The following is a 13,731-nucleotide window of genomic DNA, read 5'->3' on the forward strand; positions in this document are numbered from 1 at the left end:
GTTAATTTGTTTGTTCTTCTTCTCATTACTCAACATGAATGTCCTACTATGGTTGGGACTGACTGCCAGAGACAAATTCCTCGTGTGTTGTTACATACTTAGCCATTAAAGCTGATTCTATTACTAAAAAAACTACTGAAAACTAAACGATTATAAAATTCAGATAAAGAGGATAAAACTTATCCTGAGAGGGGAAAAAAAACAGCCTATCGACATCGCCAGAAGGTGACAATCAGTGGGGGAAAATGGAGATAGTTATGAGAAATATACACAGAGCACATATATCCATGGTTTTAATGGCTTTTGCGGTGTCGATAGGTCCTAATATATTGTTTGACTTGATTTTAGAGTCCCGAAATAATATTTTTTTCAGTTGTTGTAGAAATATTTTACATGGGTACGTTTGTGGATTATTTTAAAAGACATCTCTTTAATTTTTCTTTGTGGATAATGACACACTCGTATGAGCTTCAGCCACCCTTTTCAGAAGGTCTTATACTTTTGTTCTTGGATTGATATGGACATTTTTTTACCATCTCCTTTCTAAGCAGCATGGTTGCTGGACATTCCCATGATGTTCATACTTGTGCGTAATTGTTTGAACAGATGAACGTGGCACCTTCAGTTATCTGGAAATTACACCCAAGAGGGAACCAGAGTTAATGCCAGTCCAAAATATTCTTCCTACTATATTGACTGACTTTTTTTTTACTTAGCAATGATACAAAGAAGCATTATCTTTCAACTGTGCTAACAAATACATCCTGAAATGTGTCTCTAATTTAGTTAGATGCTGTCAGAAGTTATACATAACATAACATCATCTCTGTTTCAATTGTTTAAAGGCATATTAGTCTTACTATATTTGTATTTGAAGAAAGTAATGAAAATCCCCCCCACAAAAAATGTAATTTTGGCAGTCACCAAATACAAAGAATTTTGGTCATTAACCTAAATCAGGAAACATTCCGTCTGAGCTATGTCAGAAAGTAAGATTTTTTTTTTTTTTTTGCTGTGGATATGAAGTTTTGATTTCAAATATCACTGGACTGACCATCTACGCCAGCAGTTTGATCATTGTGCTTATTTTGGACCTTTATAGTCCCTGAAATGTCTACCCAGTCTCCGGAGTTCTCCTCTCTAATCGGCCTGCCAATGTGTTCATCACCAAAGGAGGTAATGTACTGTTTCAGGATATGATTTATCTGCTGTTATTGTCCGTTGATTGTTGTGGGGTGAAAGCTTCTGACAACATATGAAAAATTTTCAAACTCCATCCAAATCTAATAACTTCAGGGGAGTGCCTAGAACTTGTCAGTGCTGTATTTGGCAAGATACAAATTCTCATAGTTTTGCATAGTTCCCCCCACTTTAATGTTTAAGATCTTTAAACAAATGTAAATATCGGACAAAATTCTTCGACCAGTGCTAGTTTCGTCCGCATTGTGGTCAGGTCGGATTTGTTTCTGATCAGGGTTGCCCTCCTATTAGGCTGTCCTTTGTCATCGAGTCTTAACTTTTACCAGCTGAGACATAAAAAGGGCCTGATTTAGTGCCCTCAGTATTGCATCTCTGCTTGTTATAGATAAACGTAGTCCTGTTATCTTTATTAAGCCAAGTTTGAAGCGGTCTGGATGAAAATCAGCCCCTTCAAATCCATGAAGACCATGGTCTTCAGTCGGAAGGAGGTGGTGTGCCCTCTCCAGGTCGGGGATGAGATCTTGCCCCAAGTGGAGGACTTTAAGTATCTTGGGCTCTTGTTTACGAGTGAGGGAAGCATAGAAAAGAAGATAAACATACAAGTTGGACTTGTGTCTTGCACTGAGGTGGACTTTCGATGGGCCAATTGTGGTGACTAGGAAGCTAAGCTTTTTCCTTAAGTGATATCACCATTTCAAAACAGCACGTTAAGTTCACGGTTATATTTTCCTACTTACATTTGTTTGATGTGGGGAAACGATGAAAAAAAAACATTATATAGCCCTCATGGAGGCATGTCGGTTAGCTGGTATGCTACTTTGTACTGAAGTATCTACCATTCATATTTATGGATGAAAAAATCTAAATTGGATGAAATGCTCAAATTGTCCATTACCTGTATTTTCCATTTACCTTAATTCACATTGGCTTTATTTTCGCCACAATGATATCCTTCTCCCACCTCATGAGTCACCAGGTTCACGTCCGGCAAATGTGTGCTATCATTGGCCAGCCAGAGATGTCATGTGGAGTTGATTGGATTTTTTTTTTTTGCCTCCCAATTCCACTCGCAACATAAGCCAAACTTACCCTGCCCTTTTCTATCCTATGTCTTGTCCTATTATTTTTTACATGTCCTCACTGCGTATTCCCCTCTCTAGAAATTGTAGCAGGACTTCACCTAACGTTACTTGCAGTGAAATGTTTAGACTGATAAACCATTGTTCTGCAGTGGTTTGCATCCCAGTTCCCCATGCCCATTTTATATCACTCTGTTTGTTCCCTAAAACCTCCTTTTTGATTGGCTGCATTTGGAATAAACATAACGATAACTAAAAATAGTGGTAGTTTCTTAAATTCTCCTGTAAGGAATACACATTCACCATTACTCTAGCTAGACTTAACTCCTCACTGACATAAAATATATATATATATATATATATATATATATATATATTAGTCTCTCAATTGAGATGGAGCAGTTCAACAATTCTTCGACACCAGTTACGAGTGATGGTTCAATGAAGTCCTATGAATCACTGCAGCTTTCAAGCCTTTTTTCAGCAAGGTTCAAAACTCAAGGCCTCATTGGAACACTGAGTGCTGCCATCTGGTGTTCAAATAGACATAAGGCAAGCATATTTGATGATTCTATTGTCCTTACACAAAGTACTGAGACAAGAAGTATGAGTTAAGATAATGTGGTTACGTGACATTGAATATGACTGGGAATATTGCTATTTTAGCAGTACACGTAGTGTAAATATTGCATAAGTAACAAATATGATGCCGTAAATCAATACTACATTGTTGGACAAGGTATACAATTGTAAATATATACAGCATGAGCTTAAAACCTCAGCATTCATGGCAAGCCCATGACACCAGGCTTTCGGAGGCAATACTTTACTGAGATGATAAACATTAATATGCAGTATATCAATACACAGCAACAACATACAACACAATGGAAAACCAGTTAGGTTTGATAGAAAAAAAAAAAGTCATGAATAGGTGAATTTATGAATAGCAGACTAATAGATGTTCACTTTGTTGAAAATCACTGCATTTTCTCCATGTTACCAGTGTATCAATTTATATATTTTCATATTGACGTTGTGCCTTTTTTTCCTTTCTGTTCCTTTGTTTTTAGACAAGTGTGATCCAGCAGTCTTCACTTTCACTGCCCTTTGCTCCCTTGACAGCATTGAAGCTGTCCCCTATCACCAGTCCTCCCCATTCACCTTTTCTTGGAGCCCCAAAGAATCCTGACCTGAATTGTAGCTTCAGTCAGGACTCTGCTGTATCTCAGATTTCCCTGAGTCTGTCATTTGCCATTGAAGTTCAGCAAAGCCCTTCACAGGCTGTTAGTGAGAAAACAGAGGTAGGTTCTACTGTATTTGAAGTGAATGGACGGTTGTTCTTGTTTTTCTTTTTTATAATAATAACCATCAAATCTGAAGTATTGCATTGTTTTTCATCCTAACAGAAGACACCACTCTCAAAAGAAAGTTCTGCGGTTACTATAGGTTCAAGTAAGCTGAGAATCAGCCAATCTTCTTTTTTACTTATCCTTCCTGCTGCATCCAAACACATCGCAATGTCTTTAGCGCATGATATTCAGATATTATAAAGACACCTGTAATGATCAAATGAACGATTTGTTTCTTGTTGAAAAAAAAAAGCATCATGACATCTTGGTGACAGGACTCTGTCGAAAGCACCACATCTCCTTGTCCAAGAATTCTGAGGATGAGAGACATAAAAGAAATTGCCTTCCTTTCCTTGAACTTTGTGTGTCATTCAGTTCCTATACGGTTTTTATTGAATTGAGAATTATGTGGTGCATTATTTATGGATAAATTATCTGAACATAATTATTTTGCTTTTATAATAGAAGATGTACCTGACTATATACATAGCTATGTGACAAGAATTCCCAAACATTACGATCTGTCAAATGTATGGTGTGATTCAAATGACCACTTCAACTTGAGTACAACACACCAAGAAGTTTGAAATCTCAATGAGGGGATCCGGAGAAATTTATTTTTTTATTTTATTTTATTTTTTTTTTAAACTTGCCCCGAGGACATAGCAATTGAATGTACATGGAGGGTGGCATGGTGGATGATTGGTTAGTACATCTGCCTCAGTTCTGAAGACCCAGGTTCAAATCCGACCTTGCCTGTATGGGGTTTGCATGTTGTCCGTGTTACCTGCATGGACTTTCTGCAGCCACTTTGGTTCCCTCACACATTCCAAAAACATAGCTTTGTTGGAAACTCAAAATTTTCCGTAGATGCCGATGTGAGTGCAAACAGTTGCTTGTTTATATGTGTGTGTGATTGGCTGGCAACCAGTTCAAGGTATGTGTACCCTGCCTCTTTCCCAGATTCAGCTATGGGTAGCATACTGTATTTATTGCAGAAACTAAACAGCAATTTAGCAGATGCATGGCAGAACATAGACTGGCAGACTTCTCAAGACTCAGCTACTCACTCTGTCTCCAACAAATACTGGAACGTGGCCCCCGTGACTGTTAGCCACCCCTACTACTATTTTACAGCTCAAGGGAATATTAATGAGCAAGTTTCCACCAACCAACCCTTGTGGACAGACAATGGCCTCTTGGTCAGGCATTTTCGATATCCAAAAGAATACCATCAATGAGAAGGGGAGTGCCTCCAATCTAGAGCATACATAGTTTTTCTACACAGGTGAATGAGTCTTAACTGAGCCTTGTTGCATGAATTTAAGCAAAACAACTTCTAAGATAAACAGAACAATGCAGTTGTGATCAATTTAAAGATCTGGGAATGAAATGATCAGGATGACAGACGATTCACGGGGATGTCAGTACACCCCCCACCCAAAAAAAAAGTGTTTTTGTTTTGTTTGTTTTTGTATTAACATCATTGTTGTCCTTGCACGGATATCAATAGCTACAATCAGGACATTTTGTCTTGGCCTTGATGAACCCCTCTCCTGATTAGCTGACAAGTTCCAATTAAAATATCAACCATTAAAAAGGGTTGTAATGGCCAAAAGTCCAAAGTGTTCTCTAAACTGAAACCAAAAATAGCCACACATTGAACATTTGGGAGAAGAGTGGTGTACTTAAGTCATAAATTCCTGAAAAAAATAATTACGGATCATTTTAAAGGCCTTTGAAGTGTTCATTCCATGTTTTTTTTGAAAATTCAACCAAGATGTAGCCCACTTGTCACATTGCTTGTATATATGTTTTAACAAAGCTAAGCAAAATAAGAACCATTGAAAGAAGACATTATGAAGTTATAAAATATCTTCCAAATCCTCTGGATTTGTATGTCATCTGTAGCTGCAGATGAGACCATTGAAGACGAGATGACCCCTGGGCTGACCACACCCTTCTTGATGATGACAAATCACTACAGCAGAAATGGGGAAAATGGAACGATGGACTTGAAGGACTTAGACTTACCGGATGTTGTGGTTAACCACAATTTTCTGTCTCCACAATTTACAGCCAAACTAAAGATGAAATTACAGGTTCAAAACACGTCAATGTAATGTACAGTATGTAATCACCATGAGGTCACTGCAGAGTGGACAGTCAATTTTACATTTGATAAAGCATTTTTGAATGCCTATTCACTTTAACTTTATTACACATCATATTAGGAAAATCATTTTAAAAAGGACCTGTAGCGTCCAGGTGGTTTGTATTTCACTAGCAAGTTCTCTTTATCAGAATCAGATTTAATAGCCATATAACACAACGAAGCCGCTCAAGGAATTGACGAAAAGCTGTTCAGGTTGTTTTGTACTGGGGGTGATCGTCGCTTTAATTAGTGAGCAATTGTAATCCGTGCCAGACTGATTTGGAGTCATTAGTGCCAAATTTTGCTGCATAATCCTTCTTTGCAACGTTAATTTCTTTAGTCAGGTGGTTACTAATGCAATTATAGTGGGCCCTATCCCCACTGCAATATCCGACCTCTTCAGCCTGGCAGAGTTCCCGAGGTCTGGATGTAAACAACAGCTTGTTGTTATCGAAAGGTGCAAAATGTTTTTGTTGGTACACACACATCCTCACAGAAACTGACTCACAGTAACATTATCCGTGAATTCATCTTGGCTGCTCTCTGAACCAGTCAACGTATTTCCATCGCTATCCTTAATCACCTTTACTTGCTGCACATCCTTCCCATCTCCATGCCTGTCTGGCCAACCTGTAGAGCTCCTTTCCTCCATTTGTATCCAATCTGGTGTACATGTTGTCATAGGCCTCTTGTTTAGCCTTCGCCACCTCTACCTTTGCCCTACGACGCATCTCAATGTATTCTTTACGCCTCTCCTCAGTCCTCTCCGTATCCCACTTCTTCTTCGCTAATCTCTTACCTTGGATGACTTCTTGTATTTTGGGGTTCCACCACCAAGTCTCCTTCTCCCCATTCCGACCAGAAGACATCCCAAGTACTCTCCTGCCTGCCTCTCTAAATACCTTGGCAGTAGTACTCCAGTCTTCCGGGAGCTCTTCCTGTCCATCTAGAGCCTGTCTCACCTCTTTCCTGAAGGCCACACAACATTCTTCCTTTCTCAAATCCCAGGCAGAAAATAAGAACTAGAAAAGATTGAAAAAGGAACATTTCCCCCCAAAAAGTATGCAAACCTGATTTCTATTGCATCTAAAAAACAGACAATGTAGGCACAGTATTGGTTTGTGTCGCAACTGAGAACATGTACAATTATAAGGAAAGTTGGTCACTTTGTCACTGATTTCAGCAGGCTCACACAGGTTTCAACTTAATGGTGGGTGTGCCAAAATCTGTCTGAAAATCAAATATGTCATAAGACATCAAGGCTAAAATGACCACTGAATACTTTTTGGTAGGATTTTTCTGCAGCCGTTGTAAGTAATAATGTTCCCTGTATTAATTGTTTTAAGGCCTCTCTTTGAAATTTTTTTAGATGCAGAAAAGCCCCCAGATAATGGACAGTTATCACAAAGAGAATATGATGACCATCCAGCAGCACATCTCCTCTCTTAACACGCAACTTAGTAAACACAGGTCAGTCAGAATGTACTAAAAAGTTGCCAATGAAACATTTTGGAACAATACAATGCGTAATCCGCGTACTATTGATTAAATATTGCCTGAATAATTTACCATTTTAAAATACTTGTTTAAATAGTGTCTTTTCATGTCTTTTTACAGGACTCAGAAGTTGGAAGATATCAAATATGTCTTTCAAGAAGAGATCTCCAAACTGGAGCAGGGAAAGTCTATGCTGAATAACATGGAGAAAGACCTGACCGTACGCACACGATGTTATATCTACACTTAAATGCTCGCGCACAGTCAAATCAAGTAGTCTTGTCAAATGAGAGTGTATGGTTTGTTGTGATTTCACCAGTGTGTGGCGCCTTTTACAGATATGCCGTGAAAAGCAGCACACTTTTTTACTGTCTTATCACAAGCAGGAAACAAAGAGGTAAAGTTAGTACTTGATGTATGTATGTTTATTTCTGTGGGGAATTAGTTTAATATCATGACTGAAAATTTTTTTTCGTTTTCTTTGGCGGAGGTTATAGTAAAGCTATCTTCACAAGTTCTGTAATGTTATGTGATCGAGTGCTTAGTTGCAGTTGAACAAAGTTCCTCGAACAACCTGATCCAGTTGATCGAAACAACCATATTTCATGTTGTCATAGCAAAAATCAGTGTTGGTCACTTGGCTGTTTTATGCCCTGTTTCTAGAAACAGGTGAGTTATAGAACATGGATGGACTATATATTGTCATTGTATTAGTATATTGATTATTTACTATACAGTATGAATACAGTACTTAACAATTGTATTCAACCATTGTGTAATGTCAGGTTTATGCTAATGTGGCCCTAAATTCACAGTGCAGTTTTGGTGATTACCAAAATATATATTTTTTTATTTTCTATGATTAATACACCAGTACATACAAGTTATTTCACCCAAAGTTTTTTTTTAAGTATAATTAATAGTATTTTTAAGTATAATTTACTCAAAAGGCAGACTACAATCTGGAATTCATGAGTTGCCATTAAGTCATGGAGCTCATATAGAGACGGAGAACTGTTCACGCTTATGTTCACACCGTCAGTGTGAACTGAACCCACACTGCCTGCACTAAAGTCAGGTGAAGGCACCACCACACCATCTGTGACAGTTATTCTATTGGAATTTTCAAATGTACGATTTGACAAATTAAAATATTTTTTCTTAGGAGATCAAATTACGAAACTTGAAAGTACACACAAAGGCAGTTTATGATGCTGAATGGTGTTTATAACAAATGGTCTACTACATCTGTTGAGTAATGTATGTTTACCTCACATCTTGACTGCAACTTGATCATACATTTTAATGCTTTTCTCGCCTTCCTGCTTTGTTGTTGTGTTGCATTTTTTGTTTTAACATGAAATGTCAGATTCCAGAGATGTGATGGTGTGAATTTGCAAATGATGAACTCCAATCTCCATGTCTTACCTTCTTCTAATGTGGCAATTTTTCCATATAGCATAGAGGCCCTGAAGAGAACTCAGACTGGCATCTCTTCAATCCTTGAGTACGAGGAGCCATTATTCGCCTCCCAGGTCTGAAGCGCCATTTAATGTAACATCTTGTGTGCGTCGTCATTTCTGCCCCATCACCCTTGCAATATTTTGATCCCCCTTGTTTGATGGGTCAACTTGTGGCCATTGTTTCTAGTGTGTGGCCTCCACACCCCTCACTGTCTTTCACTGTTTGCAGATGGCTCATCTTAAAAAAGACATGAAGTCAATTCAAGAGCGACTCCTCAAAACAATGGTAAGTGGATATGGAACTGATGAATCAATTTTACACTCACTGGGATTTCTCCATTACATTTTGCATCCCCCACACATTAGTTTTAGTTTTGAACGTGTCACAGCTTCAGCATGAAAGGTTGGTTAAAATATCCTTACTCAGTAGAAAAATTACACTCTAAATGTTCTTTTTCACTTACCTAATAGATTATACATAAATAAATTGTCGAGAGGATGTCAAGGGAGGTAAATTATGGCTGTCGTTAACTATGTATTTCTTGCCTGAGAGAATTTGATGGGAGGTCTTTAAGGAATTTGTAATTATTCTCCTTGTGTGCATTTTACAGCACGTAGAGGCTTTGGGAAGTTTGAAGAGAGTTCTGCATGCATGGGTCCTTGCTGATTGAAGTTGAAGTTTTAAGTGCAAGCTAGGTTACACTGCTGTTAGTGAAAATATGTGCATGTAATTCTCAAGTGTAAATTAAGTCATGCTGTTACTGTTAGGAAAAGATATGTACATTTAAAATGGGAGTTGCAATATTACTGCTTTTATATGCTAGTTTAATTTTATGTTAAGTTTTAATTTCAAGTTCAGTTGGTGTTTCGGATTCTTGCCATTTTTTATTTTGAAATGCAATCTTTACTAGACTTTCATGGCTCATTTATACATTAAATCACTTTGTTCTAAATATTTGTGTGTGTGTGTGTGTGTGGTGTGTGTGTGTGTGTGTGTGTGTGTGTGTTGACAAATATTTAGCAATCACTGAAAGTATTTGATAGGATAGAATTTCATGGAAAAATAGGGATTGTTGAAGGAAACTCTGTTGTATAGCAAGTCTTGTAAAAAAAACATTTTCAACTCATTTAAAAAAAGAAAAACGTGTGACCAGGTAAATAAATGAGTTCTCCTGTCAGACTTGTTGCAAAGGTTTTCTCTTTCCAGTGAAGATGTTGACATACTGTATGTACAGTAAATATCACATCCATTTCCAGTCAAGTGACACATTATTCAGCAATTAAGAAAAGGTGGTCACATGCAGTCTTCTCATAAACATGTCCATGAAAAGGTACAAAAAATAATAATAATAATAATTGCCCAACACTGACTCAATGACAAAAGGTATTTTTTTCTTCATTGGCTCCTATCCTGGAAGTCGGAGGCTCCATAATAGTCCTCCCTCCCCCACTAGCTCGCTGCCATCAGGAAAAGCCTTCGGCCTCCTGAACGCCAATGCCACGAGCGTAGTCTCCTGTCTAAGCAGGAAAAAGTTAAGAGACTCGCTGAAGACTGAAAAGGCTCCAGGTTTGTCGAGACTGAGCACATTCACATTTCTTCACAGAAGAAACTCCAAGCTCTCATGGCCGGTGGAACCTGGGAAGTCAAATGTGAGATGTTATCACATCCTGCTAGAATTGCTTTTGTTAATCAGTGGTGAGATTTTGTTTTTAGATTAGCAACACATTTCCTGGGGACCTGTGAATACTATGATGCTGTCTCTGGGTCACTGTTAAAACACAGGGCTCTCGTTCCTAACACATGCTTAACCAAGGAGAAATTAGCATTTCATTCTTACTATTTTTTTTATTTCTTTTTTTACTCTTTCCCTCTGGCTAAGGTGCTTCTATCTAATTATAGCTCCTCTGTCATCCCCAGAAGACCAAGGAGCGCTAAATTGAGGGTGTTGCTTCCCAGAATAGCTACTCCCATCCAATATACACACAGGGAAACACAGACCTCGTAAAGTGTTTGCTGGATGCGTGCACTTCCATCTCGGTGCTTTTGAACTCATTCAGCTCTTTACGGATGGCAGCCTGCAAGGAAGAGCAAATATACAGTATTAGAGGAATGCAGTAGGACTCGGCTCGACGGGGAAGTTAGTTGTACCTTGTCTGCTGCCGACAGTCTCGTCCAGGGCTTGTCTGCCCTCCTGTCGTAGTCCTGAGCTTTTGCCACCTCCACATAGTCACTGAAGCGGATCAGAATCTTTCTGTCCCGAAGTTCATCTACTGTGGGGCGCTGGTTGAGCTACCAAACACGAGAAATGCAAGTCGTCCAAATTTTCACCATTCCAAAGAACACGAGCAGTAACATCTTGAATATCATCATACTTTTCTGTTCAGCCTCTGTTTGATCTCCCTCCTCTCCTCTTGTTCTGTCTGGTCGTTTCTCTCTGGGGGGAGAAAAAGAGTAATACGTTTTCATTGCTGTTTGCTAGTGAACAGCATCATGCAGAAACTAACAATTTTCACAAAAAGGGCTGCACCAAAGAACCAATGTTATGTATCCAGGATTTACTTCATAACCTTTAGGTAATTTTAGCATTTTGTGATGTTAATGATGTTTTACCGTAAATATTGTCAATGACGAGATTAAAGAATTGTCAGGGCTTGAGTTTTTAAATAAAATACAAGTATAGGAAAGACTGTTGTCCATTTTCCACATTAGGATTGTTACGGGACTTTATCAAACGGACATGCTATTAACTCAAGGAGGATGTTATTCATATGATATTCTATGGATGTGCAGTTTATGGTTTCCACAACAAGCAACTAAAGCTTGATGACAACTTGCACAATACAATGATAATTTTGTGTTGCATCATTCAGAGAGCTCTGTCTAATATTTTGGAGAATCAAGCATCATAGCCTTTGGTTTGACGGAGTACTGTAAGGGGGAGCCTTAAGGGGGGAGAAAATTGATGAGGATTCGAAGGATTTAGGACTAACAGGGTCACACAGAAGTGTTATTTTCAGTTTTGCAAATATAAGTGTTGGTGCACCCAAGTACAGTCCTATAGAAGCGTTACCAACCTTTATTGAGCTGAGGCAACCATTTTCCATTTGTTTGAATATTGACAGCACGCCGCCAAACATAAAAAATGGTTACGAACTGTAAGTTTACTATGTACTTTGTGCAATCTAAAGCAAACATGGTAAGGCAGCATTTAGCTATTATGCTGCACACAAATGGAATAAGTTGTCAACCGGAGTCACGTCAGCTTCATGTGTAAATATTTTTAAATACAGGTTAACTTTTTTCCTCATGCTTTTTAGAGCATTTCCATTTTAAAATATTTGTTGCACTGTACAGTGTTTTAATTGAATGTTTGTTTTTTTTCCTCAGTTTAATTATGTACCACACATTGAATTGCCTTGTGTATGAAATATGCTCTATAAATTGCTTTGCTTTGCTGAAGGAAGCGCATTCAGTTGTTCTTCAGCCGGCCTTTCGATGTCAGTTGCATCGATCGATGTACGATTATTTGTAGTGCATACATTTTGTCCCAATTTGTAAGATTGGGTGCTTTACCTCATCAAGATTGATTCGCTAGATCGGTTTGGAATACAGTTTTATTGAACTACAACCACAATAATAATGGAAATTGTTCAAATAATCCCTAATAAGAAGTCAATACCTCTGACAGATCTAACCTGAACATTATCTAGCCAAATATGTGATAGAATATTTGATAGGTAGCTCTTCTATTACATTATATTACATTATGCAAAAGTTTATGTTGCGACTTGTTAGTCTATTATTTTTCTGTACTATATGCCTCAGTGTATTTTATGTAATTGAAAAGAGCTTTGCTCCCTACAAAACATTTTAAATTGCTATTAAATGAGACAAATAGCATGGGATTGTCTTCACTCTCCAGGTGATTACAGTGAAGTCATCTTTTGCTCTTCAATCATATAAAAGTGCTATTATTAATGCATCATTCTTTGCAATGAATTTTGTTTTTCCCAGCGGTTATTTACTAAGCATAAATGATGACTGGCAGTAGGCTAGGATGAACTTACGTTTCAAAATGTTCCGACTCTCCAGCTCCTCCACGTTTGGTCTCTGGCTCAGCCTCCTGCGTAGAAACACCAAAACCACGTTTTGAACCATTGTCCACTGTCCCACTGTCAGGGCCCTGTCCTCTTTGCACTTTTGTCACTTTGCCTACGTCTCCACCTCGCATCTGAACTGCGGCTATGATACTTGGGAAGAGGCGCGCCGAACATCTGGAATACTGAAAAACTGCCCTGTTGGATTATTCTTGGTAGCCAAGATGCTCCATGTCTTGATAGTGGACTGCAGTCCTCTACTAGCACACGCCTTCCACTATATGCGCGTTTCAAGTGGGTCGTGATGGCTTGCCGCGCGGCTCTGCTCCAGTCTCCCTGGTTACTGCATGCATAATAAGTAGAGGGCGGGGCTTAGTGGGCTCCCACTCTCGGCATCCTCCATCTCCTGAGGTGCACTGGGCCACCAGCACACGCTGCTGGATCGCTGTACTTTTTACATTTCAGGTGCCCAGATAAAATAGTCCAAATAGTAAGGTACAAAAAGTGATTCATTTTCCTTGGATTCTATTCCCAAATTTACCAAATCAATGGACAAAATAATCAATTCAAAATATCAAACATATTTTAGGTTTGGGGCAGGGGCGCAGAAAAGTATCAAAGAATATGTTGACCACCGATTGAGCACTGAATTGTTCTCAGCCTGTCAGGCGCCCTCAGTAGGAAAGCCTCTCAAAGGTCTGTTACCCAGAATGCCCTTTGTGAGCTTCTGAACTATTAATACCTGTTATTAATCATAAATGTGCTCCACACTGAAGCGTGCAACTACACCGCTGTGTTACAGGGGTGCAAAGGACAGTGCCGAATACCACTCGCGCTGTAGGATTTCCTTCATGCTGTGTCCCGATTTGACATGACACTTTGTACTC

General features: G+C 38.7%; 2 protein-coding genes across 5 annotated transcripts in view; one reads left to right on the top strand and one right to left on the bottom strand.

The window, feature by feature from the left end:
- Positions 1-9,680, top strand: part of LOC133508428 (synaptonemal complex protein 2-like) — a 36,232-nt gene extending 26,552 nt beyond the window's left edge. Inside the window, exons 31-40 of one of the 4 annotated variants that reach the window (XM_061834488.1) lie at positions 1,103-1,176; positions 3,353-3,583; positions 3,689-3,734; positions 5,543-5,733; positions 7,156-7,256; positions 7,404-7,503; positions 7,622-7,680; positions 8,743-8,818; positions 8,976-9,032; positions 9,358-9,680. In XM_061834488.1, the coding sequence (XP_061690472.1) occupies positions 1,103-1,176; positions 3,353-3,583; positions 3,689-3,734; positions 5,543-5,733; positions 7,156-7,256; positions 7,404-7,503; positions 7,622-7,680; positions 8,743-8,818; positions 8,976-9,032; positions 9,358-9,417 (995 nt within the window). In that variant the 3' untranslated portion in view covers positions 9,418-9,680. Of the gene's footprint in view, positions 1-1,102; positions 1,177-3,352; positions 3,584-3,688; positions 3,735-5,542; positions 5,734-7,155; positions 7,257-7,403; positions 7,504-7,602; positions 7,681-8,742; positions 8,819-8,975; positions 9,033-9,357 lie in introns of those variants that run through there. The other 3 variants (XM_061834479.1, XR_009797054.1, XM_061834502.1) reach the window with 3 other exon arrangements.
- Positions 9,681-9,976: 296 nt separating this feature from the next.
- Positions 9,977-13,731, bottom strand: part of phactr3a (phosphatase and actin regulator 3a) — a 34,597-nt gene continuing 30,842 nt past the window's right edge. Inside the window, exons 8-12 of the mRNA XM_061834514.1 lie at positions 12,815-12,870; positions 11,120-11,181; positions 10,896-11,036; positions 10,746-10,822; positions 9,977-10,382 (exon numbers count right to left, since the gene is read on the bottom strand). Coding sequence (XP_061690498.1) covers positions 10,367-10,382; positions 10,746-10,822; positions 10,896-11,036; positions 11,120-11,181; positions 12,815-12,870 — 352 coding nt within the window. The 3' untranslated portion in view covers positions 9,977-10,366. The remainder of the gene's footprint in view (positions 10,383-10,745; positions 10,823-10,895; positions 11,037-11,119; positions 11,182-12,814; positions 12,871-13,731) is intronic.

This window comes from Syngnathoides biaculeatus, chromosome 2 (assembly GCF_019802595.1).
Source record: "Syngnathoides biaculeatus isolate LvHL_M chromosome 2, ASM1980259v1, whole genome shotgun sequence".
Classification (NCBI taxonomy): Eukaryota; Metazoa; Chordata; class Actinopteri; order Syngnathiformes; family Syngnathidae; genus Syngnathoides; species Syngnathoides biaculeatus.